Genomic DNA, 25,055 nt, shown 5'->3' on the forward strand with positions numbered 1-25,055 from the left:
AAAATACTTTAAACATATATATAATTTAAGTATAGTACATATGAATGGTGGCTGAAACTATTGCAGTCAATTGCCCAAATTTGCTGCCTATGATAGTGCGTAATTGTAAATATTGTTCTGCACTGTGACAGTGCAAGAGCGTCTCAGCTCCCATTTGGTCTCCTGACCCCCGGATGATCCCGGTGTCATGAATAATGCATGACATCCGGCTCCACATTAGCCCTATCAATATGCAATAGTCGTTACAGGAAGGCCAAATTGCCACTTAATATAGTTATGAATATGTGCAAAATGTCCAGGGTTGAGCTCACTTCTTTTTTTTTCAGTTTTGAACCTCTCTTTCTTGAAGTGAGAGAATAGACAAACAGGCCTGATGTGTTTCACGTCCTTGGATGCGGCCCGTGTACCACCTTTGGCCGTCCAGTGACTCGCCTTGGTCGGCATCAATCACTGCAGAACTATTCTCAAGTTCTTCACACACACAAACACATCTAATTGTTACAGCGGTGTGTGTGTGTCTGTGTGTGTTTTTAATGCAAAAGGAATATTGTCAGTCGATAATAAAAAGTCAAATAATTGCTCTTTAGCTGTGTAAAATGTGGAGGCAAGCGCGATGTAACCTGAAATGGAATTAGATGCGATTAAAAGGCAATAAAAACGCAGGCCCTCTCGATACTTTTATTGAAACATTGCGAGTCCACATATATGAACGTCCGTGCGCGCTCGGTCCCCTGCACGCCGTTAAGCCGTCACTCTCATTCAAGCCCGCGTGAATTATATTGAACATTGTCTACTCCCCAAAACCATAAAAGCAACTTTATGGAGCTCACGTGACTTTGCCGCGACTGTTGTATGTCATATAGGGCCTTTACAATCTTTGCAAAGAGGGATTTTTTTACTTGTACTCGCTTATAAGCCAATCTCTGCTTCTCTTTTGAGGAAGTTTCTCGAGATAGAATCGTGGAAAACACGCGCGGGGACGTTTTACCACAACAAGGTAAGTCACTTTGATATCATTATTATCTGATAAAACACAGCAAGGCGGGGAAAAAAGTGTCAGAAAAGTCACGCGTGAGAGAGAAAGTTTTATTTCCAAGCGCTATGAGTTCACATACAAAAAGCTTGTTGGCGAGAAGAAAACAAAGTTGACATCACGCACACATACGCGCTCCCACACACACACACACACGCACACCCACGCCCGCACTAAACAAACCGATGCACGACAAGCCTTCTCAATGGGCCCATGTTTACATTCAAATGGCAGCAGCTTTATTTTTTTTCTTATTATTCTGACTTTTTTTGTCTTAAAACACTCCACTTCAAGAAAGAGCTCACGTCCAAGAGACAAATATGAATATTTACATCAATCTGACATGACACCTACACGCTAGCACTAAAAAGAACCACAAGATACTTTTTTTGTCTTCTATCACAATAACATGCTGCAAGGTGCTGCGCTTCAAAGCGTTACAATTATTTTTTTTCTCCGTTTTGTTATCATTATTATTATTATGATCATTATTATAATTATAAGAACGCTTTCACCTCCATATGCAGCGGCTGCAGAGGTTGGCCATGGCGGGTGTGGAGGTCGGGGGTCTTGGCTCAGTTGTGGAAGGCGCTTGCGCCTGTCACCAGGCTCATGCTCTTCAACTTATTGTCCTTCTTCCACTTCATCCTGCGGTTTTGGAACCAGATTTTGATCTGTCTCTCGGAAAGACACAACGCGTGCGCGATCTCTATTCGCCTCCGTCGCGTCAGGTAGCGGTTGAAGTGGAACTCCTTCTCCAGCTCCAGCGTCTGGTAGCGGGTGTACGCGGTCCGGGCGCGCTTGCCGTCTGGTCCGGTCATATCTGAGAGGATCAAATAAGATTTCGATTTGGAAATTCACTCGAGAAACGCCTGGCAGGTTTATTTACCGTGGCTGATGTGCAGCTTCCTCATCCAGGGGAAGATCTGGGGCGCGTGGCACTCGTTGGCGGCGGGGGCGGACGAGGTAGCCAGGCTGGGCTCCTGCGCCCGTTGAGCGGCGCCCGAGCCCGAACCGCGGTCCTCGGTGTCGGTGGCTGCGGCGGCGGCGGGGTCGTCGATGTCCGTGAATCCGCCGTTGTTGGCGCTTTTGGTGGCCGCCGAGGTGTTGCTCCGCTCGCACGCCGGGGAGGGGCTCTTCACTTCCCGCGGGTCCCGGCCGGCGGTGGCGCACGACGGCGGCGGAGGCTGCACCGATTCCGGGGACGACAGCGAGCAATTGGGCGTCTGGCGGTAGCCGAAGCCCCGGGCGTCATCCCCGAAGTGTCCGCCGCCGCCACCGCCGCCGCCGCCTCCACCGCCGGCGCCTCCGCCGCTTGTGGCTCGGTTCACGGTTAGGTCCATGCCATTGTAGTTGTAGCCGAAGGACCCGGAGTGCATGGTGCCAGGGTCTCTGAAGGAGCCGCTCACTGCGCCGTTAGTCCCATAATTTAGTAACTGATAGTCGGAGCCATTTGGGTAGCGCCCTGAGAACGAGTTTACAAAGTACGAGCTCATTTGCTTGCTTTTTTAAAGCCTCGATTTGTAGATCTTTGTCGCTATAATCCTTGTGTGCTTGCACGATTTATGGACGCAATCATGAATTATAAGCAATGAAGCCCTACTGTACTTTGCCAGGTATGCCGCCAAATATGGGAGCGCGCTCGGGAATCACGTGCCTTTGTTGACCAGTCGTAAATCCTCACTGATGACTTCAAGAGGTAATTCATGCTCGCCGCTTACAAATGATGACGAAATAATGGTCGTTAGGCTCCAGTCAATGGTGCCTCCCCGCTGCGCGTACCGGCATGGCCGCAGCGGGGCGAGGGCGCCATCTCGCGGCCGGATAGGGAAGCGGCCTCCGTCTTGTCACGGGGCCTCGAGAGTCATCCGTCATCCGATTCGACACTCAATGCGGCTCTACCTCGATTGTTTCAATCCTCACACTTAGTCTGTCATACGTAATATTTTAAATGAAACCCCCAAAAAAGAAAAGCAGTCTTTCCGTTATACATCAAAAGGCCTTTTATTTCTATGTACATTTTTTTTTCCTGAACAAAATATTGCATCATACACGTTATAGCAATAAATAATGACATGGTGATAAAGCTGACATTTTATGTACAGGCTGGAAGAACAAGTACAACACGTGCACGTACAGAGGCCAACAACACGACGTACATACGGGGAACGACATAGTCCAAAAAAGCACTACAAATTTCTGTACATGTTTGCATAGTCCCTAAACCAAGACAGAGCACACAGAGAGGTCTAAAAGCAGCTCTAGAAGATAGTACGCCACACATGAATAATATCTACAGCATATTTTGTACACGTCGACTGTCCTTCTTTCTTTTTTTTTTTTAACTCTTCTTCTCCGCCTGCTCCTCCTCCTCCTCCTCGGGCGTCTTTGGCGGGTTGAGCAGCTTATTCTCCTTCTTCCACTTCATCCTGCGGTTCTGGAACCAGATTTTGATCTGTCTCTCGGTCAGGCACAGCGCGTGCGAGATCTCTATCCGGCGCCTGCGTGTCAGGTAGCGGTTGAAGTGGAACTCCTTCTCCAGCTCCAGCGTCTGGTAGCGGGTGTACGTCTGGCGGCCCCTGCGACCGCTGGTGCCGAACGGGCCTGCGTGCGGACGGACGGACAAACACACACACACACACACACACACGCGCGATTGGGTCACGCTTTTGTTTTGATCGTGCGGATACACGATTTGCATTGCGCGCGCATCGGGATGAAGTGTATTTAACCTTTTCATTTTGTATAGAGAGATAAAAATAACAAAATTAGGGTTATTTTTAACCCGGTAGTTTTGAAGGGGTGATGGATACTTCTACGGTTCCAGTTAAAACATAAGGCAAAACCGGGCTATAAAGACAAGAAAAAAAAATCGAATCATCTGACAATGGTAACATTTAGCACTCGAGTACGGTGAGGTACAATTATATCGAATGTAAACATTACGCGCATATTTGCAACGTCAGGCAAATACGTATTAGTGCGCATGCCTGGTGCTGCTGCGTCCATTTTACAAACACGCACACTTCTAGATCAATGCAACTCTCGTTCTTTTGCTGAATTGATTTAAAAAAAGATAATTTTACATGCATGTAAATAATGACATCATATAGTATACGTGTGTTAACAGACAGAATTGCATTAGTCCACGCTGGAAGAGTATTTTTAACGCGTTGTAGTTTCACGTCTCCGGCTACTTTTTTTTTTTTTTTACTTTTCGTGTTCCCTAGCAGTCACGACAACTGTTTGTTTGGCTCTTGCAGGCCCGTGTGCGTGTGCGCGCGGTTCAACGCGCATCTTGAGGCGCACGAAGCAAACGTGCCGAACCAGGACAAACACGCGCGTGGGAGCGTGTGCGTGCATGCGTGCGTGCGTGCGTGCACGTGTATGCTACTCACCGACCGAGCAGGCGTTCATCCTCTGCATCCACGGGTAGATGAGCGCGGAGGACTTGTCGTCCACGCTCATGCCCGCGCCCTGCTCCCCCACGCACTCGCCTTTGCGCTGCGCGTGCTCCTGAGCCCCAAAGAGCGGCGGCGGTGGCGCGTCGTCCCGGCCGGAGAAAGCGCACGACCCCTCGGCGTCTTTATAGAAGCCCCCCGCCGGGTTGAAGTCGCACGGAGCCCCGCCGGCGGCCCGGCTGTAGATGGCCGTCTGCTGGTAATAAGAAGCCGGGTAGACTTTGTCCTGCACGGCGGCGGCGGCGGCGGCGGCGGCGCCTCCATAGGTGGCCGCGCCGGAATAGTGCCTCAGCGGGTCGCTGTATCCCGACGTGTAGAGGGGGATCTGGCCCAGGAGAGAGTCCTGTCCTCCCGGCAGAGACACGGGGAAAGTTGAGTTGACAAAATAGGAACTCATTGGGTGGACAACGGGGCGCACTCCGGAGGAAAATGATTTGTTGTCTTTTATAGTCCAAGTGCTTTTGCCATTACTTTATCGGAGATTTGCCTTTTGCTGAGAGGAGGGGGGTGGTTGTGAGGTGCCACTGAACACAGAGGGGAAATGTACCATCTGATCCACCTCTGGCCAATCACCGGCGTCCGCGCGTGCACGGCTGCGCCCGTGGGGGGGCTCTTGTTGCGCGCACCGGGTCCCGGGTGCCTCCAAATCGAGTGCGTGGAAAAACGAACGATCGTTAGCGTGTAGGACATCGTCATCATCGCGCGTTCAACTCCAAAATTCCGTCCAAATCATCAGCGCCAAATCATCACTCGGCACGCCAATCATCCCGATCGCGTCTTTGACGGGAACGCCGATCGATGACATCATTAGCGACAACATGATTGTTTTGATGTTTTTCTTTCACCCTGATCGATGAGGCCAGATTGCTTCAATGATCATCAATTGCTCCCCGAAATGAATATTGTGACGTTTACACTTCAATTCATCCTGGATGCAGACATTTTTCCAACCAAAAATGCAAATCTCGAATGCACCATCGATCCATTGAGTCGTGTGGAATATTTAGTAAAACACAACACAAACGATTATAACGAGGCAGCATTAAAAACACCAAAACAACAAACACTATTTTAAAAAACAACAATATTTCAGGTTATTCATATGCAGGCCACAGCAGCCAAGATGGCGACTGCAGAACGACATCAATCAAGTTTGATATACAGTACATATTCATATTTACTGTTGTTTTCATCAGTTCAAGAAGCCTTACTATCCTCACGTTACATTTTTAGGGTGTTTTGTTTAATTTTTTTACTTCACAAGGCCACATTTTTATACTCTTTACTTCATCCCGCTCATCTTAAGAACAACACATAATCGACAACGAAGCTTCGTGAATATTTCTTTTCCCAGATTGTTTTTGAACGCCACACACAGAGCAAGCATATTTCACAGCGAAAATAAACCCATCCAAAATTCTCCAACCACAAACTCGATCCTCATGGACAAAATGGACCTGCGCGTGCTCGCTTCACCTGGCAGCCCCCCGGGGCCAGGCGTGCACGCGCCTTTAATCACAATATCTCCTTTTTGATATGCACCGCAGCATCGTTCCTGCTGCACATAGCAACAAAATACCCCACCACCACCACACACACACACACGGGCCTTACCTTACTGTTGCATCCATCAGCCGTGGCACCGTGTGCCCCCCACCGAACGGGTCCAGTTTTCTCCAAGAAGGTCCAGTAGAATCCCACTTTGCACAGGCCGCCATGACACCTCACGTATCCTCAGTATAAAACACAACAGTCCACTTCCGGGCCTTAATCCAAATCCTTTCCAGTTTTGGGCAGTTTTAGTCCCAACGAGCGCACGCAAAAATAAAAAAAAAGGTGCTGCGATAAGCGCGGGGTTGTATAAGAAGCAAGAAGCAGCTTGCACGACGAGCCGTTGGGGAACAAGAAGTTGTCATTGTGGCCGTGCACATGATCCCGCAGCAGCCAATCCCCGAGCCGCACAAGTCGTAAAACTTGCAACGGCAAAGTTGTAAATTTTCATAAAGTGCAGCCCTTTAACGTGCGCCATTTTCAGTCTCCTCCGAGCCCGGAAATAATATTCAAATATAGAATGAAGATACGGAAGAGTCACTTGTTTTATTTTCGACATTTCGTGCAGGAGATGGGGAAATCGGCCATCAAGGTTTGGTTTTGAACAAAGCAAAGGTATAAAAAATACAGTAAGTGTAGCCAGACAATAATAAAATTAAAATGAAGGCTTACTAGAATCCTATTAATTCCATCAGTCACAAATTCTGAAGGCCGGAATTTTCTGCTTGTAATTTTCACATTTTATTCTTTTTTCCCGTTAAAGTCAAAAAGTTCCTCCTGCTTGGAATCGCATTAAATTCCCCGTAGATGTCTTCAAAATGTTCTGTTCATAATTCTCAATATTTTGGACTTCTCATCATTTGCCTCAAATGTCTTTTCCAGCCGTGGTCCAGCATGAAAGAGGATTTCCGGAATTTACACACGCAATAAAACCATAAATTCCTCAAACACATTCCACCTTTGTGTCCCTTTCTTTTTTTTAAAGCCCCCCCCCCACCCCACCCCAAAAACTCTCAGGAAATAAGGTCAAAATGTTCGCAAATGAAGACGTCAAATCTGAAACGCATGCTAATTAATTCAAGTGGAATTATCGTTACAACATATTTTATTAAAGAATGCCCGAATTATTTTCTCATCGAGGGCAATCTTTTTATTCGTTTTCTTTTATCGCTGAGTAAAAATACAAAGTCAATCTTAAATATTTTGCACAGCACAAAAATCGATTTCGTTTCAAAAAGGACTATTTAGCCCTCATTTTCTACAATACTAAAATACATTTTTTTAGTATTTTACAAGTGTTGTTGTGGCCAATTTGTGGCGTTTTTGTTGTTGCTTGTTTTCGGCGCGCACAAAGCAGCTGACAAACGTTGTAAAGTTTTATGGCCTCTGACAAAATGCTACCACGTGGATTTTCATTTAATAAAAAAGGTCAGAGTAGGAAAAAAAAATGCAATATGATACACGAGTCGTAAATTGCTTCCGATATAAGACGACATTTTCTTGAATTAGAAATAGCCTCATGATGACGACAATGTCCCATTTAATTCATTTTTTAGTTGTTTATCAAATTTGGAAAGGCCATTTCTAGACCAATTTTTGCAATAACGACCTTAATTCATATGAATTAAATATGAATTGATTTCCTTATTCCCATTGAGTGGTTTATGCCTTGAGGTCTGTTTGTGTTTTAATTAGCACCCCCACCCACCCCCAGAAAAAAAAGCAACATTAAAAAAAAAAACTCTTTCAGTGTATTTTGACTTTGTTGGAAATTAAGAACGGTGTTGGGTCTCCGGTGGCCCCCCCTTCCCCCTTCAAGGTCCCTCACCGTGCTGGGTGGGGTGGGGGGCATCGGGCAAGTTGAGGTCTCCGGAGCAAAGGGGGTCGCGTGGAGGTAACCAGGAGGCCCGCGTGCAGGTTCGCCGTGTCGCGTTGCGCTAAGGGGCAACGTCCTTTGGCGACCCCCGTCACAAGGGCCCGCTGGTCAGAGATCCTGACGTTTTGCAAGCGGGGCCCTGCAGGCAATATACGGGCACAGAGATACCTCGTTACTGTACTTGAGTATTTTTGAGTATTTCACTGCAAATAAATAACTTGCATTTGGGAGGAATGGGGGGATGGGGGGGGGGGGGTTAAAACAATTATTTAAATTAAAACAACATTTTTAATATATAAAAATGACTGAAATTGATGCAATAATGTTAGTTCAGTAGTTTGCTCCAAAACAATTTCCGGAGTTGTTTTTACTTCTATCTTTAAGTGGGGGTAACAATGCAAATACAAAGGAGACACGATGAACTCTATAAACTCTTATTTCTTTGTTGCGATTTTTTCCCCCCACTTAGGTACAGCATATGAGTACTTTTTTATTTTCTTGTGACTTCACTGCAGCATGAATAAAATAAAAATTAAAAAAAAAACAAAGTCCGGTAGTTCCTCACCTGCTCCAGGGACCCTGACAGCATTCATGGTCCATTCTTTGCTTTTCACTTTTTGGCTGGCTTCTGTCTCAAGTGGGGTGTGAAAATTCTTGATGGTACTCGAAGGCCTCAACGAGCTCTTGGGGGACAATGCAACACACTTTGGAATCAGAATGAGTCATCGGATTCATCCTGAACCCTTCTGACTAAAATACAAAATAAGAATTTGCTCCTCTCATTTTCTATTGATGTGCATTACTTTTTGTTCTGCTCAACAAACAGCTGGGAGTGCAAATAAGACTGCGGCTGCTTGAGGGCATTACAGGTCTTTATAGTTTCAGCATTTTCCCCATTTGGCTCGCAAGACAATGCGAAACATCATAATAATAATAATAATAATAAAACACTACTAATAAAAAGGTACCACTGCATCATATAATGTGAGCACATTAAGAAAGGAAAGAGACCATGTTTTATAAGCAATGATTCAACATTTAGGACAAGCTGTCTGAGGTGTGTTGCTCGCGATTTTCTGGAATTTTGCCATGGATTGGAGGGAACCCCCCCCCCCAACAATTACAAATACAAAAAAAACAATGAATCCAACGCAAATGTTCAAGCTTTGTATTTCTTATCTTGGCAATTTGGTGTCAAGCCATTTGAAAAGCAATTGATTTTTGGTAAAAACAGCCCAAGGGAAATATGAAATGCAAAGAGAAAAACAGCAGCTTTTTTTTTTTTTTTTGCATCGCTGTGGTGGATCAGTCATATCAAAACATATGATCCAAGACAAGAAACATCTGTGAAATTATTATTTTCTTTGACAGGAAAACATACATTTCAAGTTCCACTTGAGTTGAGACCATAAATCTTGCCCACGCATGCACACATATTTCCAAATACAAACATTCCACCTCCTCCAAGATCAGAAAACCCTCTGCTCAAATAAAGAAAAACATTTGCAGGCTCCAAAGTCTCCGTCAAAACCACAGGTGGCGCTATGTCACAGATTTATGGGGTGGGTGGGGAACTTACACCAGTGGGCCTGCTATGAGATTCTAAAAACCCTCGAGAAATTATGTGTGTGTGTGTGTGTGTGTGAGCATGCACAGAATAACATCTCCTTTTATTCCCCGCATTTAACTCATAATAATAAATGTCCAATCTTATTACTGTTGTTGATTCTTTGTGTCAGTCACATACCTGCCTGGATGTCAGAATGCAGGATGATGCCTTGGCCTTTGAAGGAAGCGGCGTCGAAGCGTCGAGCTGTGGCGAAAAGTCACGGTGAGTCAACGTTGATGTTTGGGCGAGGTGTTCACAGACGAGCAAGTCACCGTTAAATTTTGCTTTGTGACACGCGGGCCTTGCTGGCTGGGATTGTTGGCGTCACGGCCCTCCAGCTGCAGCAGCTGGCGGATGTGCTCGACCAGGCCCAGGTCCAGCAGCAGCTTCTTCCTCTGGATCAGCGCCTTGACCCGTTCCTCTTCTTCCTCTTCGTCATTCTCCTCTTCCACCTCACAGGTTTTGATTGCAGCAGGAGGCTCCAGGAGGGAAAAAAATATATATACAGGTATATATTTTGATGGGGTGAGCTGCACATGTATTATCAATAACCCCCGAAGAACATTGTCACTTTTTTATGACAAGCTACCCGTCCAAAAAAAAAAAAGCATTTTTATTGCAACAAAATACTAATTTGTGATTACGAAATACTAAATTGTGGCCAGGATATGCTCATTTTAGCCTTGACATAGGTGTAACGTCTGCACCAAAAACTAATTTGTGACCGATGAAACACTAAATTGTGGCCCTAATGTGCAAATTTTGGCAAAGAAAAATGCGCAACCTGCACACAAAAATAGTGATTTGTGATCACAAAAGGCTGATTTGTGGATGAACAATTTGCACGTCAGGGTAAACAAATGGCGCGCATCTTTGGATTAGGTGCATTCCATTTGCTTATTTTGTGGCAGCAAAATAGGTATCTTGTGTGTAATTTGTTGACACTAAATATGTATATAATATGTAAATATGCGCACAAATTACTAAAAATTCAGGCAAAGAAATTTAAATTTGAGGCCTCAAAATAGCCCTAATTTGCATGCAAGATACTAATTGGTGGCCTAGAAAACTGTATCTCGGAGCCACAAAATACTAACATGTAAACACAAAATACAAATTTGACGCCATGAAATAGGTGTAACTAATTTCTGGCTCTATTTTCATTCCTCCCCAAAAAAAACACTTGGTACAAACGGAACACACATTTTGCAAGAAACTTGACCTTTTCTAAAGATGGTACACGCCAGGAATGAGCATATTATTCCAAATTAGTGTTTCACGGCCTCACATTATCATTTTTTTTTTGCAGATGTTATTTCTGTAGTGTGGCCACAATTAAATCCCGCCCCCCACCCCGCATGTCATGTCTGGGGCTCTGTACATTTGCATGCGGCGGCACTAAAAGTGAGCGAGCATCATCTGGCTCATTTGAATGCTGCCAGTGGGGTCAAAGAGAAGGCCAGCAATTTATCCTGGGACAAAAGAGCGCATGGACGCCCTCTTGCGGCGGCTTCGAAGTCTTACCGGGTAGGTGGCGGGGGGCCTGCGCGGTGCCGCTCGAGGTTTGGGCCGTTTGGGGCGCTCCCCTGCCGTTTCGCCCTGAGAGTCCCGATGCCGGGCAAAGGTCACGGTCCTCTGCCTGTCAAGCAGCTCCTGTCGTAGTTGCCTGTGCATCGACGGCTAAGTCATCATTCAGTTCAACTGGACAAAATTTCAATCATGATACAATAAAGAAGATGATATGCGTTTTTTTTGCGGTATTTTCTGAAGTTGCAAACGGAAGGCTGGACCAACCATTTTTTATTTTCATTTGTAAACGTGAGTGTCTGGTTTTATAATAAATTCAATTTTTTAGAATTTAATTATTCTTAATGAATGAGTCGATATTTAAAAAAATATACAAACTCCTTCCAATTTTTTTATATTTAAAGAATTTAATCAGACTCATCCAAGTATGCATGTGTTCATAAAATAGTTTATAACATTCATTCTCATGGTCTTGTTAGGGTGTTTTTGTTTGTGACCAACAGGTGGCACTGTAGTGCTCTTCCTGCAGTGGCACACCTGTTTGTCACAAACAAAAACACCCCAACAGTTCTTATTTTATTTGTAACATGTTCAGTTATTTTTATGATTAATATTTTTAACCAGCTGTGTAGGATTGTAATCTTAAACGTTCTAAATCTGTATGATTAATTTAACTATCCATAATCAACCAAAAGCTGGCTGGTGTTCAGACGTACCTGCTGCACTCCTGTCGGGCTCTCGAAGCTTCCGTGGTCGGCACAAGCGAACTTCCCTGCATGAAGAACTTGTCGTACATGTCCGCTCCTTCCCTGGGGAAGATCCTCCTGAAGCCTCCCAGATGTTTGTTCTCGTATCTCTCCATCTGCTGGACCGTGGCCGCCTTGCACTTGTGCAGCTCCTCGGACCTTCAAGATCAAACACAAAGCAGAAGCTTGTGGATTCAAGTCATACTTCGGTCGCCATGCTATTTTGCTTTAGGCTGCCCGCCATGAAAGGGCCATTTTAAAACGTGCAGTTCAACTATGAAAATGTGCGCATAACATATTTTTTGGTCACCATATGTGATCTTGGGAGTATGCAAACAAACAAATACACGACGGGCATGCAACGTGAGTCAAACCTTGCCGCTCTGGACTGGCTGGCCTGCAGACGTTCCTTGGAGCACCTGCGCTCCTCCTTGATGATTCTGCTCCTGTTGCAGGCGTTCAAGTTGATGAGCAGCAGCGTGTCCAGCAGCAGGGCGTCCTTCACCTCGCTGTCCAGCGGTGAGTCGGTGGTGAAACTCGGTGAGTGGTTCACCTATCAATGTCACGGCTGTCCGTCAGCAACGTTGGCGACAGTCCCGAGGTTCTTTAAATTTTTGAATATGCGCAACATCGAGCTGTTTGGAGATGGTCTTAAAACCTTTTACCTTTAATACCCTCGTCTATAATTTTAAATTGAATTGAATCTCCTGCGACAACTGTCTACTTCGCATCCGCTGGTCCATGGTTCGTGCGGTACACTCTAGAGCAGCATGTCCAAAGTCCGGCCCGCGGGCCAAATCCGGCCCGCGGTCGACTTTCATCCGGCCCTCGGCCCCCGTCATAAAATCAGTGCCGTCTGGCCCGCAGGTTGGGCGCAATGGAACACGTGTTGCATTGACTGAGGTCTCGTCGACTGGTGAGTGATGTTTCATAGAGTACTGCTTCCCTCTAGTGGCTAAATGAGTAATAGCATTCACTAAATGAGTAATAGCATTTAGACACTAGAGGGCATCACTCACGAGTTAACAAGACATCACTCAGTGTTTATATTGACTGATATGTCATATTTCAAATTCCTGTTTCAAATGAACCAAAAGAAATTCTTAAGATTGTTGAAATTAAAATAAAAATGGAAATGTGAAACAGACTGGCTTACTAAAATTTGTTGAACAATATTGTTGTTCAATGTAAAGAATGTCAGCCAAGGTTGGCCCCCCGACATTTGACCACATAAAATCTGGCCCCCTTGGCAAAAAGTTTGGACACCCCTGCTCTAGAGGTACCTCGAGCAGCCAAGGCCGCATGCGCTCATCCAGCAGGACGTCGAAGCCGAGGATCTCGAAGCAGGCGCTGGTGGCGGCGTGGTTTGGGAAGCACGCGTGGTAGTTGTGCTTGAGGATGGGCTGCACGGCGATCAGCGTCTTGATGATTATGTCCTCGATGTTGTCCCAAAGTTTCGCCGCGTCGGCGCGCGCCGCCTCCAGCTGCCGGATGAGCGTGGACAGCTTCCTGGAAGAACCCGAAGCGCCCTGGTGAGAACTTTTCTTGCTTGTTTTACCCTCCCCGTTATAATGGCAAAGCACCGTTTGCTGCCAGTGCGGTCATCATGGATGAAGTTCTCCTGGTGCTTGTTGATGGAGTAGTTGGTCAGGTGCATGCATACTTCGTCCTAATGAGGGAAATAGAACGTTACCAAACCGTATTTGCAATGCTGCGGTAATACGAAAAGCACTTCGGCTACTCTCCTCGTGCAACGAGTGATCGAGTTGAGAACTTTGGTCCTCACCATGTTGCTGAGCGCCGGTTCCAGGTACTTGGTGGTGCAGAAGCGGGCCAGCCCCTCCTTGAATAGGAAGATCCTGAGCGGGTCACATGACGTCACCAGCACGTAGATACGCAAGTCGAACTTGTAGCCGTCCATGATTAAAGGCTGGATTCAAGACATTTAACAATTTGAGTATGTGTCCGTGTGGACAGGTAAGGGTCTTGAGTCAGATGATTGAACTCGAGTCCAGGACTTGGTACTCTTTTTAAAAACAGGTGTTTTGCACCTTTGTGGGCATGAACACAGACAACCTGATTTGCCGGCACCTCTCATTCCGTCCGTTGAAAGTACATTTATGACTAGATTGTGACTTACATACACAGCGGTTACAGCTTTAGCGTGAAACGCAGCATCAAGCAAAGATGCACGATATCCTTTACGGCCGATGTGAATGCGCAACTTGCTGTTCTCTAACCTTGGTACTACTGAAATGTTGGACAATTGGATCTGCATCCAAAAGGTTCACCCGTCATGGTTCCATAACGTTTTTAGTTCACGTGAGTAGTGCATGCAAACTTACTGTCACCTCTGATGTGTTGAGCACCCACCCTGGTGATATAGAGCTGACAGATCATGCGTTCTCCAGGATGAATGTCTCGACTGGACTTTGTCATGAAGATGCCCCGTCCCTGACAGCCTGATTCCGGCTTGCAGATGAAGGTGGCCTGCTTTCGGATGCGCGTGTACGATTGGAAGTCGCAGTAGCTACAAAAGAGAATGGAGGAAGGGGTCAATACTCCAGGTGGTTTTGTAGGGACGGAAACAACCAAACGCACTCTCCGGGAAGACACCACGTCCTGGGAAAGATGTTGTAGTCTTTCGGGAAGAGCTTCAACATGCGGTTCAAGTTCCTGGCCAGAGTGTCCTTGCGGCAGATCTCGATCATCCCGGGGAAATGATTGATCTTCTGGAATGCAGCAAACACATACGTGAAAGGCTTCGATGGATGATGCTGCAACTACTGCAGAAGGTATAATTCCATCAGAAATGGCAATTTATGAATGAATGAATGAATGAAGTTAATTCTGAGCGTCACAATGGGCTTGGAACCGTTCCGGGGTGTACTCGGCCTTTCATCCAAAGTCAGCTGGGATGGGCTCCAGCTGCTTTGTGAGGATAAGCAGTCTAGAAAATGGATGTCATTTTCAGAGACGATGTCATGGATTCAAAATGAGGCCTAAAATGCTGATCGATAAATCATTACAAACTTTTGAGCCGAGGTATGTGCCTTTCATATACAGTATGAATCTGGAATCCTTTTTGAATGATGAATGTCGTCTCAAAGAAGCGGCAACAAATCGAGGCTAATTAAATGTCTCAAGTTTGACTTTGGTCCTTTATTTTAGAACTTTTCCGGCGAGACTACCTGGTACTGCTTCATGGCCATGACCCTCTCCAGAGACACGGAGCAGTCGGACCACATCAAGGTCCAGTCGTCTCCGTCCGACGCCACTTTCAGGCCGTAGCGACGAGCGGCACGCCGCACTGACGTTCAAAATAGAAACCTGTGTTTGAGTGGGTATAAAAGATGTGTTCCCTTGTCTATTTGATGTCTTGTAATTCTTACCGCTTTCGTACTTGCAGTTGGTCAAGTTGACCCACACGTATCTGTAAGGGGTCCAAAGACACACACGACATGCAAAAAATGCATCCAGGAAGTAATAAATATATCGACTTAAAAAAAAAAATAAAAATAAAAACTTGTATTTAAAATTGTCAACAACTTTTTTTCCCAATATAAGGTGTTGTGTGGAGAATTTTGAATTTATAACAGAAAATGTGAAACTCTGAAGTGCTTTGAATGGCTCCCGAATGCAGCATGAGATCCTCTACCTCCTCTTGGGCTTCCTTTGCTTCCTTTGGACGTTTGGCGGTGTGCAACCTGACGTGCTTTGGGTTTGGGTGATGCTTGATGGTTGTCCTTCATTCTGCTGCTCGTCTTCAGGTGGCAGAGTCATCCTGAACACACAAATGTGACATATTGGATGAGAGCCCGGTTTGTTTTGGATGTGACACTGTCAGAGGGGCAGAGTATTCATTTAGGTATAATGCGCATACAATTAAAAACGTCTGTTACTGCACCTCTCATTTAGCTAAGTAAGCTAGAAAACAGTTTGGAACGAGCTCTCGCTATTATGTCGTGCAGTTATCCAAATGTAATGATTAAGATTGTCAAATGAATAGCTCTTCTGACGGTGCTCTGGTATTGGATGTTGTTAGTGTGTATAGAGTTGTGTACGTGACAAAAAGTTCATCAGCAGTGTATAATGGAGGCTAGATTGAATTCAGAGTGTCGTGTGACAAATGAATTGTAATTTGTACTCCAATACGATCCCACTGTACGTATGCAGACGTGTGTTCTTACTGTGAATCATTTATGGAGGCTAGGCGGGGCCTTTGGGAGCATCACAAAATGGGCCAGGTCGGGGCGATGGGTCAGTTTTGGGATCCAATGAGGTGGATAATCCTCAGCGTCTCTCTGGGGCGCCGGTCACCCTGCGTGATAACATTTGCTGGCTTTAGTTACACGGCAGTATTTGTGTTACCGTTTCACCTTCATCATTGCACATGGCGAGAAAAATGCATGTGTTCCATTCGGATGACATTGAACTAAAATGAGAATTTTTATAAATACAAATGTACACGCTGCTGTATAGTAAACCATGCCACAAATGTAAAAAAAAAGAATGACATTACATTTATCCCTTTCATGCATCAATAATGATAACCTGTAACCTGATAACATGATAAGATGTCCACTGTAGTAACCGCTGTCCCTGAAAGGGTTAAAATACATTGCTGCAAGAGAGAGTAAAAAGGTACTCAGCGCTGATTTTCCGCTTTACCTTCAAAACTCAGATGATTCATTTATTTCAGCATCCGAATGCCCTCGTGTATGTTTTTCAGTCACTCGCCTTCGCCTGCATGGCCGAGCCGACGCAAAAGGGGATGCCAAATTGCGTCAAGATAAAGCCCTAAGCCACCGTCTCCAGGAGGAATGGAAGCAGGCGTCATGTTGTCATGGCGAGCTCGGGCCAGATGAGCATCGCTGGGATTTGTTGAGCAATTTGAAGGTGGTAGAATAAAAAAAATCTGGTGCACACTTGATGGAGAGATGAGAGAGGATAAAAAGTTATTCCACATTTGTGAACATGCAGGACAATAATGAAAGATATGACTTGCACATTACATGTCTCGCATAGATGCAAGTCAGTCACTCTGAACAAATGAACAGAGCAGCTTCAAGGTACACTACACAAATGTTGCTAGGGCAACCAACATCTTAAAAAAACAACACATTCACCATTGTCATGCTAGTGGTGCCGATATTCTTATAAAGACTTGGACCTACTATGGTACTGTATTTTAATGACAGTCATTACAGTGGTACCGGGAGTGCTCAGTATTTTTTTCGTGATTAGTATTGTTATGATCATTTGAATCAGGAGACAAATAAATTAAGATTTGGAACTGAAGAATCAGCATTATTTACCAAGAAAGGTCCAGTCGCTTCCGTTGACATTTACCATTACTGTATCTTTATTTCAGGGGAACGTCTTTGACTAGCCTCAGTTTGAAAAAGTTACCATGAAAACTGTCATGGTGGGTAATAAAATGCATTTTTTTAAGTGTTTCAGACACATGGTTAAATCAACATCGAGGTAGAGTCGAAACCATTAAACTGAACATCCCTGCACTTGACGGATAATCATTCGCAGGAATTGTTCCCTAAAAATATCACAAGGATAACTACTTCACACGCATGTATCCTGTTTAATGAGGTTGTAAACTTTGCGAAAGTAAAAGGTTAAACCGCCACCATGTTGCCTTGGAAACCAAATGCTGCAACATCCCTATGGAGACCAACGGCTTTCACTTTCGACACCGCTCTGCAGCAAACAAGTTAGCATGTTAGCTTGAAAAAGGCTTTGAACGTTACAAACCTGCTCTGGTGGAGTGTGTTTACCGTCGCTTGTCGGTAACGGCTGCGGCGTTGCTGTTCTTGACACTCACACGAAGTCAAATACGAAAACAAGTCACCAAAGTTTCACGCTCACATTGCCGCTTTTGCTGTTAGCCAATCACCAACAGGGAGACGCTGGCCTTCGTCACTCTAATTGGATGTTGGCTTGCTCTTCGCTGATTGGTCGTTGGTCCCCGCTGGCCTTCATGGGAACTGGACCGACAGGGTTATGCTTTAATTTTAAGATATTTTATATTTCATGGTTATAAAATGCCTGAAAATTACCCTGTATATTCTTACAAATATATATTTACTTCTTTAATCCTCATATTGAAAATGTACCTTGAAATGTACTACAACTTTTTTATATTTTGTTAGTTATGTTGTTGGTTTGAAAAATATTTGAACTACTGTATTAAAGAATATCTACACAATTTTTACAATATTGCAAATCTAAGAATGTTCAAGTATACATTCACTAAAAGTATGAGACTAACTCCGTACTTTTATCTTTAATTAATTTAACTGTCTTGTATGTATTATTGTGACTCTTAAAAATGAATTACATTAAAATGTAAAAAAATAAAATAAAGCAAACATATTGTCCACTAGTAACAATTTTCTAAATTAATGCGGTAATAAGTAGAGTCTCTACTTATTTTGCAATTTGTCTCTACTGTAGAGACACAAATTGCATTAAACTAAAATCAAATAATGAATAAAAGTACTGTTGCGAAATGAAACGTCCTCTTTTTGTATATTTTTAGAATAACATGAGAGTACAAATACGTTGAAGTATATTTTGTCAAGGTAACAGCAAAAATATAAATACTGTATACTATACGCTGCAAAGGATCGTGTATTTTTTTTGTTGCATTTGTCTCCCTCCAGTGGCATAAGTAGTGATTTACATATACAATTATCCTGTCGCAACCCAGCCATGCAACGGGCTAGTGGCGCAATGGATAACGCGTCTGACTACGGATCAGAAGATTCTAGGTTCGACTCCTGGCTAGCTCGATATTTTGTCCTGTGATAGAATTTAAAAATGGCCTTCGACCGATACGTGATCTGGCGAAATGATCCCGTGGCTTCATGGTTAAAGTTCACTTTTAGCTGCCGGAACACAACTCGTTCAGAAATAAACACACATTCAAGGTGTCCGTGAACGCACCGGATTAGTCACATATCCAAGTGACTACACACGTCGGACGCAGTGACAACAACAACAACAAAATGTAAGTTTTATCCACTCCCCCAAGCTTTACGTCGTCATCTCAGCTCTTGTTGTTATTCAATTATTTATTTGTCACCGTGACGCTTTATGACAAACGCGTTCCTGATCTTACAGGTGACTAAATGGCGGCGGTTGTTTATACGCTTGTTGCGTGTTCAGTGCAAACTTTTATGTTTGTTTTTTTAAACAAGTGCAGACTAGACTGCAAAAAGGTAGAAGTCAACGAGGGGAAAGAGCGTTTTAAAAGAAGTGTCATGTTACCGTTATGTCTCGGTGACACCTGTTGTCTTCACTCACCTCAGCCTTATAACTGCGTGCATTTTATTCCAGTATGCACAACTCCACCAGCGGCTTCTCCCAGGTGGTGTTCAGGGACATCCCGCACTCGTACCCTCCAGCCACCTCCGTCAGCTGCTGCTACACTCTCGCTCCACACTTCCAGCCCAGTCCACGCGACTGGGTGGGCATCTTTAAGGTGGATAATTTATTATTTTTCGTAGACGTGGCAAACAAGCGTTTTAACATTCCGATCTCAAATGATCCTTTCATATAGTAATGAATGGGAATGCAATTACTCCGTTCCAGCCCCACATTGTGCTCCTTTTTGTTGTAAGTCCCTTAGCCACAAGGGGGTGTATTATACAGCAATGCAGAAACATGAAGTTTCACAACTGGCTGAAGATGGAGTATAGTTGTTTTTTTTTTTTTTTGCAGCGGATAAAAAAATATATACAGTATATGCATATCAGTAAAATGGTCCTGCTAGTATGTGCTTATTAGCCAACAGAGGGCAGGAGAGAGAATACAGCCATACAGATTTTTGCAGAGGATAACTAATATATCTGAGTAAAGCTTTTTTCTGCTTTTTTGAGCACTTCCTGCACACTGAGCTGTGTTCTCCTTTTGATTTTTCCAGGTTGGGTGGAGCACCATAAAGGACTATCACACATTTGTGTGGGTGGAGTCGTACGGGGACTCGAGCCAAGAACAGTCATTGAAGAGGCATGCTTATTTTAAAGGTGGGCCACCCCTTTTAGATTTTATTGCTTTAAAGTCATCCACTTTGTTGTGTGGAGCTCCTTAACATCAGCATTCAAGCTCTTTGTGTTGTCTAAAGTCAAACAACATTTTTCCCCATAGCAAAAAAAAAAAAAATCAACTGATTAAATTTCTTATGACAGATTATTACCTGCCCAAGGATGAGTTGGACTTCTATCAGTTCTGCTACGTGGACAGCTCGGGTCAAGTGTGTGGCGCCAGCACACCCTTTAGCTTCAAAGCGCAGGATGTCAACAATGAGCAAAGTGCGGCAAACAGCTCAGACGACCTGCTGGTCATTACCACACAGGTACACACACACACGCACACAGATTAGCTTCAGACTTTATACAAGTGAATGTGTTGGGAGACAAACGTGGGGTCAGCTGACTCCAGATCAGAAGGTTGTGTGTTCAAGTCACATCGGGGTCAGCAGCTTATTTTGTGCGGAACCAGGAACAAGTGGAGCAGAGCAATCGGGAGATTGCGTCGCTGAAAGACGAGGCCCAGTGCATCCAACAGCAAAATGCAGAGTTGGAAAAAGCTCTGCGGGAGGAGAGACGAGAAGCCGCCATCATCAAGGTCTTAACACGACGTCAGTGATCGTGACGGACGGACGGGCGCCAGTTGACCGTTTGCTTCACAGGACAAACACGATGAACTCGTGTCAGAACTGCGTCAGACGAAAGAGCACAAAGAGAGTCTTCTGTGCACTTTGCAGGAGCAACATGAAGAAATCCAACATTTAAAGGTTTTAATGTGCCCGTTATGCCCAAAGAAGCCTTTGACCGTGTCAACATTCTGCTGTGTCTTTTATCCAGGAAGAGATGTTGGTCCACATGGCCAATCAGGTGGAACTTCAGAAGCAGAACCTTCCTGAATGCACACAGTCAGATCCAAATTCAGGTGATGACAACGGACTGTTGCTACAAACTGAGGTACGGAAAGGAGGAAAAAAAAAAGGCCAGAACATGGATTCAAAACTCAAATCGCAGAAATGTCAGGCAGACATGCTAACCACTCATCTGATTTTCCTATACATTATAGTTTATATTATACAAGCGTTCTTTTTTTTAAATTGGTCTTCTAGCTGCAACTCCGAAAAGCTCATGCGGTGATTGCGGACAAGGATGCCGTGATCAAGGAGGAGAAGAACTTGTCATCCATGTTGAAGCGCCACAACCAGGAGCTTGCTCAAGAGAACCAAGTAAACGGCACCTTTTACTGAAACGGAAGTTGCATATTTTGCCGCCGCTGTCCTCACGGTGGCGTCAATTTTGTCATTAGAAACTCACACGTGAGATTGAGGAGCTGCGCAGGACTGTGGATGAGCTTCAAATGCGTACGAGCACCCACTCGGAGGAGCAGAATGCCACCACCACGACCCACTGTGCCACAACACAGCCGGATGCTGCGGAGGCATGTGACCTGTCATATGACAACATACCTGTAGGTCAGTGTATGGCCACATTTAACTTTAGCATGATTGATTTCCCATTCAATGTCAGTCATCTCCGTCTGACGTTGTTGTGCTTTTTGCAGTGAGCATTGTCGAAGATGATGAGGAAGACCAGGTAGTGAAAAAAAGTTATATTTTGTGTTTTGAATGTGATCATCCCTCACTCGACCACTGGTGTCATATTCTGTACTCATAATTTGTGGCCTGTGTTTCTTGCTTAAACCTCGATCAAGATTGTAAATTGTCTCGACCTGTTGCGTTTCCCCGCTCTGTTGTAAATAGTAAAAAGTTACTGACGTATTACCTATTGATGCCACAAGACGGCAGCAAAGCACTAATTTCAAGTCCTCCCGAGGTCAAAATGGGTGCCTGATGACTACAAAGCAATATTTCTGTGACACATGACTTAGGCCTGATCACAAATCTGTGACTGGTGAGATTTCAGCCAGTTAATATTCAGGGAATTGAATGAGTGAGTGAATGAGTTGAAGAATTTCATTTGGACATAAAGTGCTTTCTACCATTCTTGTAATATCGAGAAGCAATTATAAACCCTTTTGCAAGTTTTCGCTATTTCAGACTCAACCGCCTAATATTAAACAAACATGAATAGCGGACATACATGCTCTGTTCCAATGTGTGTATGTATGGTTTTTTTTGTGTGTGTGTGTGTTTTTTCACGCCCACCAGCCGGCCCTGATGTGCCGCCATTGCCTGGAGAGCTTCCCGGGAAGCACGCGGGCGGAAGTGGAGTGTCATGAGCGCAATCATCAAGTGTGTCCCTTCTGTACGCTCATATGCGACGACATGGAGCAGAACGTGTTCGAAGACCACGTCTACAGCCACGAGATGTGACGGTGAAAAGCACCTGCTCGGTGTTCCTAAAAAGAAGTCAATGATTGATTGTTAAGAAGTGGAAAGGTGGGCTTGAGCATTTTGAATCGAGGCAGTGGTTCTTGACCGTTTTTTTGTTTGTTTGTTTTTTTTAACCCTATGCTGTCAAGTCATGAGAGAGAATTCATCTTTTGTAATCTCAAGATCACTTGGATGACCTACTTTTCGGTCTTAACCCACCAGTCGAGAATCACTGCTTCCAGGAGGTAAAGCCACGATAATTGCAGCTTAAACGGTGCCAAAGCTTTGCACAGTCTTCAAGAGATCACAACAGTCTAAAATTTATTTTTATTCATGAGATGATTTTTAGACAATAAAGTGCGGCCATAAAAACAAAAGGCTCAACCATTCTTGATCGCATTGACGTTAATCTGAAGACATGACAGTGCTTCCCCGCTATATCGCAGATTTGGCTGGGCAGTACTGAGAGCTAATAGAAGCTTCAAAATGGCGCCGCGAGAGTGGCTGCCTTTCCAGCAGCTCCTATTTTTTTGTTGTTCTACTTCTTCCTTTCATAACTTTGCTGCTGTGAATCTGGAATTTCTCCATTGCGAGACTAATAAAGGTTTTCTTAATCTTAAAGAGAAGCAGTGTAAGAAAGAGTAAGAAGTAGCTGAGAATATTGTGAATTTTCACCAATTGAAGGTGTGACTGATTTTAGGGGTAGTGACATAATTTGTACATACACACGTGCCCTAAACACCCCTCCACCCCCTTGCACTGTGACAGTACGGGCTAATAAATACCCATCCACAATTTGGTCAGGGGCTCATCTGATTGGCCTCCTCGGGCGTGACATCACGCGAGGTGAGCTCGGAGAAGAGCGCGGGCAGCCAGTACTCCGGCTCGCCACTTGCCTGAGAGTCCAGCCAGGCAAGGCCCTCCTTTAGCAGGTGGTCCTGGCAATGACAACGCAGGTCAGATTAACACTAAAGGGGTGTCCTGTATTTGCTGCGATATGTATTAATAAGAGTTGTTTTTTGTGAGATTTAATTTGAAAGCCGTATCTTCCAGCCCTTTTTCTTAATTTTTCTCCCTTAGACACTGTTGACATGGACTCACCAGGACGTGACTCGCTCGCTCATTCTCCCACTTGAGATTGTCCTTGATCTCACTCACCGTCACGTAGCCCTTCTTCTGCAAATAAGTGACAAGCACAACAGGTTTGAACGAGAAGAAATAAAATGTTTTTTTTTCCCTGCATGCGGCTTACTTCGGCCAGCTGCAGAACCACTGTGTGGTCCATGTTGAGCTCCGCTGGGACGGACTGTACCAAGTAGGAGCCACCCACCGGAATCATCCCGAAGCCATTGCCCATGACTTTAAGTTTTTTGATGGCTCGAACCAAGTCATCCCTGGGGAAACACGCGACATACACAAGTTTAATTTAACAGCTTTAATCATGCAATGTGTGGACTTGACTCTGTTAATATCTCCTCGACTCTCGTCCACTTCCCTCTCTTTGTGGGAACATGTTTCTTGACAATCAAGCTATGTTTTTGCGGTTCAATAAGCATTTAGTAAAAAAATGCTGCATTAACTTAACTGAAAAGTGGAAACACTTACTGGCTGACATCTTGAGCGTATTTACCGCGTCCCTTAAGCACCCTATGATGGAGTTCATCCAAAGTGATGAGTCCTGACAGAAAAGATACAAGCATTTCCTTTCACTCCCGTTGCCACGGTGATGTTGATTACGTGGCATTTATTTTATCACTAACCTCCATTTCTGTGCTTGAGGGCCAAGCAAACCTCAATAATCTGCACGCCGAGCTCATAGTAGAAGTCGCCCACGCCAAGCATCTCTGACCAGAAACCTTTGCCGGCTGTGAATAAAACAATCTGTTCAAAAAATAAACTAAAGCGTATGTTCAAACTGTTTCTTCAGAACGATTCTGACAGGCAAGCGGATCAACTCCAATAGTGGCACACATCTCCTGAAACTGGACCCGGAACTGGGAACTCTTGCGGATTTCCTGTTTATGCTTGCTGGCAAACTCTTCCAGGTGGGACTTGAACATGTCCAGCTGCTTGGACATCTGACAGAGAGATGAAGTAACGCAATTAAAATGTTGCTGTTGGAGCATGAGTGCAACAGCAAGAAGCATCACCTGTAATGTGGACACGCTTCAAGTAATAAAGGGAATTACTTGCCTGAACTATTTGATCCTCTGCAAGAACAGTTCCTCTCTCTTTATATTTGGCCTGAAAATAAAATGAACATGTCAAGATAATCACAAATCCCCCAACAAAAATGTAATTTAATTTTGACTTTTTACTGAGAGGCATGTGGGCTGCCTGAAGTGGTCTGCAAAATAATTACTCTCTAAATAAGAGTTCAGCTGTATTTTTGATCCACTTAATTCATTTGGGTACATTAAATAGAATGTTTTCTTACCTCGGCTAGCTTCTTTTTGGCGATGGCGCCAGCCCCGACGCCTCTCCGGTGCATTTTGACTTTAATAAGAAATCAAGAAATATCAATAACGTAATATCAAGAAATTATAAAATACTACGTTAATGTCCAAAACAATGGCAGCTTTCGATGTGAAGAAAGCTAAAACAAATACGAGCACTTTTCTCACTTCTCATCAAGGTATTGAACCATTTAAAACCGTTACATTTCGCAACTTATTGATGTATTTTAAGTTAAAGCGCGATGAAAAAAAACATTTTTTTAGGGAAAAGAATGCTTCGAATGGCAGAGGTGAGAGTTACTTCCGTGCAAGCATTTCCATTTTGACTCTTTGATGGGTTTGGGGGTACCATTTTCTAAAAGCTGCCTCCTAGAGGCTCGGCGAATATTACAACCTCATTTTCTACGTCACTGCAGTT

The 25,055-nt window shown here is 44.4% G+C and overlaps 5 protein-coding genes, 1 long non-coding RNA gene and 1 other non-coding gene across 10 annotated transcripts; 3 read left to right on the plus strand and 4 right to left on the minus strand.

The window, feature by feature from the left end:
* The first annotated feature begins 603 nt into the window (after positions 1-603).
* On the plus strand, positions 604-10,035 carry LOC127604602 (uncharacterized). Of its 2 annotated transcripts, none has more exons than XR_007963369.1 (3): positions 604-997; positions 9,661-9,752; positions 9,990-10,035. It is a non-coding gene; the product is annotated as an uncharacterized LOC127604602 (long non-coding RNA). The 2 variants fall into 2 exon arrangements; XR_007963368.1 differs by lacking the exon at positions 9,990-10,035 and adding an exon at positions 9,869-9,946.
* On the minus strand, positions 1,073-2,725 carry hoxb5b (homeobox B5b). The gene is made up of 2 exons (XM_052071745.1): positions 1,923-2,725; positions 1,073-1,856 (listed from the first exon to the last, which is right to left on the minus strand). The coding sequence occupies exons 1-2, from the start codon at positions 2,527-2,529 to the stop codon at positions 1,609-1,611; spliced, it is 855 nt and encodes a 284-aa protein (XP_051927705.1). The 5' UTR covers positions 2,530-2,725; the 3' UTR covers positions 1,073-1,608.
* Positions 3,019-5,568, minus strand: hoxb6b (homeobox B6b). Its single transcript, XM_052071752.1, has 2 exons — positions 4,432-5,568; positions 3,019-3,637 (listed from the first exon to the last, which is right to left on the minus strand). Exons 1-2 carry the CDS (start codon positions 4,889-4,891, stop codon positions 3,375-3,377), a joined length of 723 nt encoding a protein of 240 aa, XP_051927712.1. The 5' UTR covers positions 4,892-5,568; the 3' UTR covers positions 3,019-3,374.
* On the minus strand, positions 6,573-19,276 carry ttll6 (tubulin tyrosine ligase-like family, member 6). The gene is made up of 17 exons (XM_052071692.1): positions 19,127-19,276; positions 15,994-17,805; positions 15,462-15,587; positions 15,196-15,236; positions 14,995-15,113; positions 14,405-14,535; positions 14,177-14,333; positions 13,590-13,733; positions 13,387-13,472; positions 13,087-13,312; positions 12,178-12,356; positions 11,774-11,962; positions 11,055-11,196; positions 9,803-10,009; positions 9,669-9,734; positions 8,487-8,604; positions 6,573-8,060 (listed from the first exon to the last, which is right to left on the minus strand). The coding sequence occupies exons 3-17, from the start codon at positions 15,584-15,586 to the stop codon at positions 7,870-7,872; spliced, it is 2,121 nt and encodes a 706-aa protein (XP_051927652.1). The 5' UTR covers position 15,587; positions 15,994-17,805; positions 19,127-19,276; the 3' UTR covers positions 6,573-7,869.
* On the plus strand, positions 18,540-18,612 carry trnar-acg (transfer RNA arginine (anticodon ACG)). Its single transcript has one exon. It is a non-coding gene; the product is annotated as a tRNA-Arg (tRNA).
* calcoco2 (calcium binding and coiled-coil domain 2) lies at positions 19,161-24,382 on the plus strand. Of its 3 annotated transcripts, none has more exons than XR_007963361.1 (12): positions 19,161-19,304; positions 19,746-19,848; positions 20,011-20,177; positions 20,324-20,449; positions 20,514-20,618; positions 20,689-20,805; positions 20,958-21,074; positions 21,155-21,320; positions 21,410-21,441; positions 22,017-22,247; positions 23,262-23,383; positions 24,109-24,382. XR_007963361.1 is itself a non-coding variant. In XM_052071718.1 (11 exons), the coding sequence occupies exons 1-10, from the start codon at positions 19,161-19,163 to the stop codon at positions 22,179-22,181; spliced, it is 1,242 nt and encodes a 413-aa protein (XP_051927678.1). In that variant the 3' UTR covers positions 22,182-22,183; positions 24,109-24,382. The 3 variants fall into 3 exon arrangements, 1 of the variants encoding a protein (XP_051927678.1); XR_007963362.1 differs by having other exon boundaries at positions 22,017-22,183; XM_052071718.1 differs by lacking the exon at positions 23,262-23,383 and having other exon boundaries at positions 22,017-22,183.
* On the minus strand, positions 22,499-24,978 carry snf8 (SNF8 subunit of ESCRT-II). Its single transcript, XM_052071748.1, has 8 exons — positions 24,619-24,978; positions 24,375-24,425; positions 24,121-24,259; positions 23,942-24,046; positions 23,787-23,859; positions 23,434-23,575; positions 23,283-23,357; positions 22,499-23,119 (listed from the first exon to the last, which is right to left on the minus strand). The coding sequence occupies exons 1-8, from the start codon at positions 24,670-24,672 to the stop codon at positions 22,982-22,984; spliced, it is 777 nt and encodes a 258-aa protein (XP_051927708.1). The 5' UTR covers positions 24,673-24,978; the 3' UTR covers positions 22,499-22,981.
* Positions 24,979-25,055: the final 77 nt, after the last annotated feature.

Source organism: Hippocampus zosterae, chromosome 7, assembly GCF_025434085.1.
Source record: "Hippocampus zosterae strain Florida chromosome 7, ASM2543408v3, whole genome shotgun sequence".
NCBI lineage: Eukaryota > Metazoa > Chordata > Actinopteri > Syngnathiformes > Syngnathidae > Hippocampus > Hippocampus zosterae.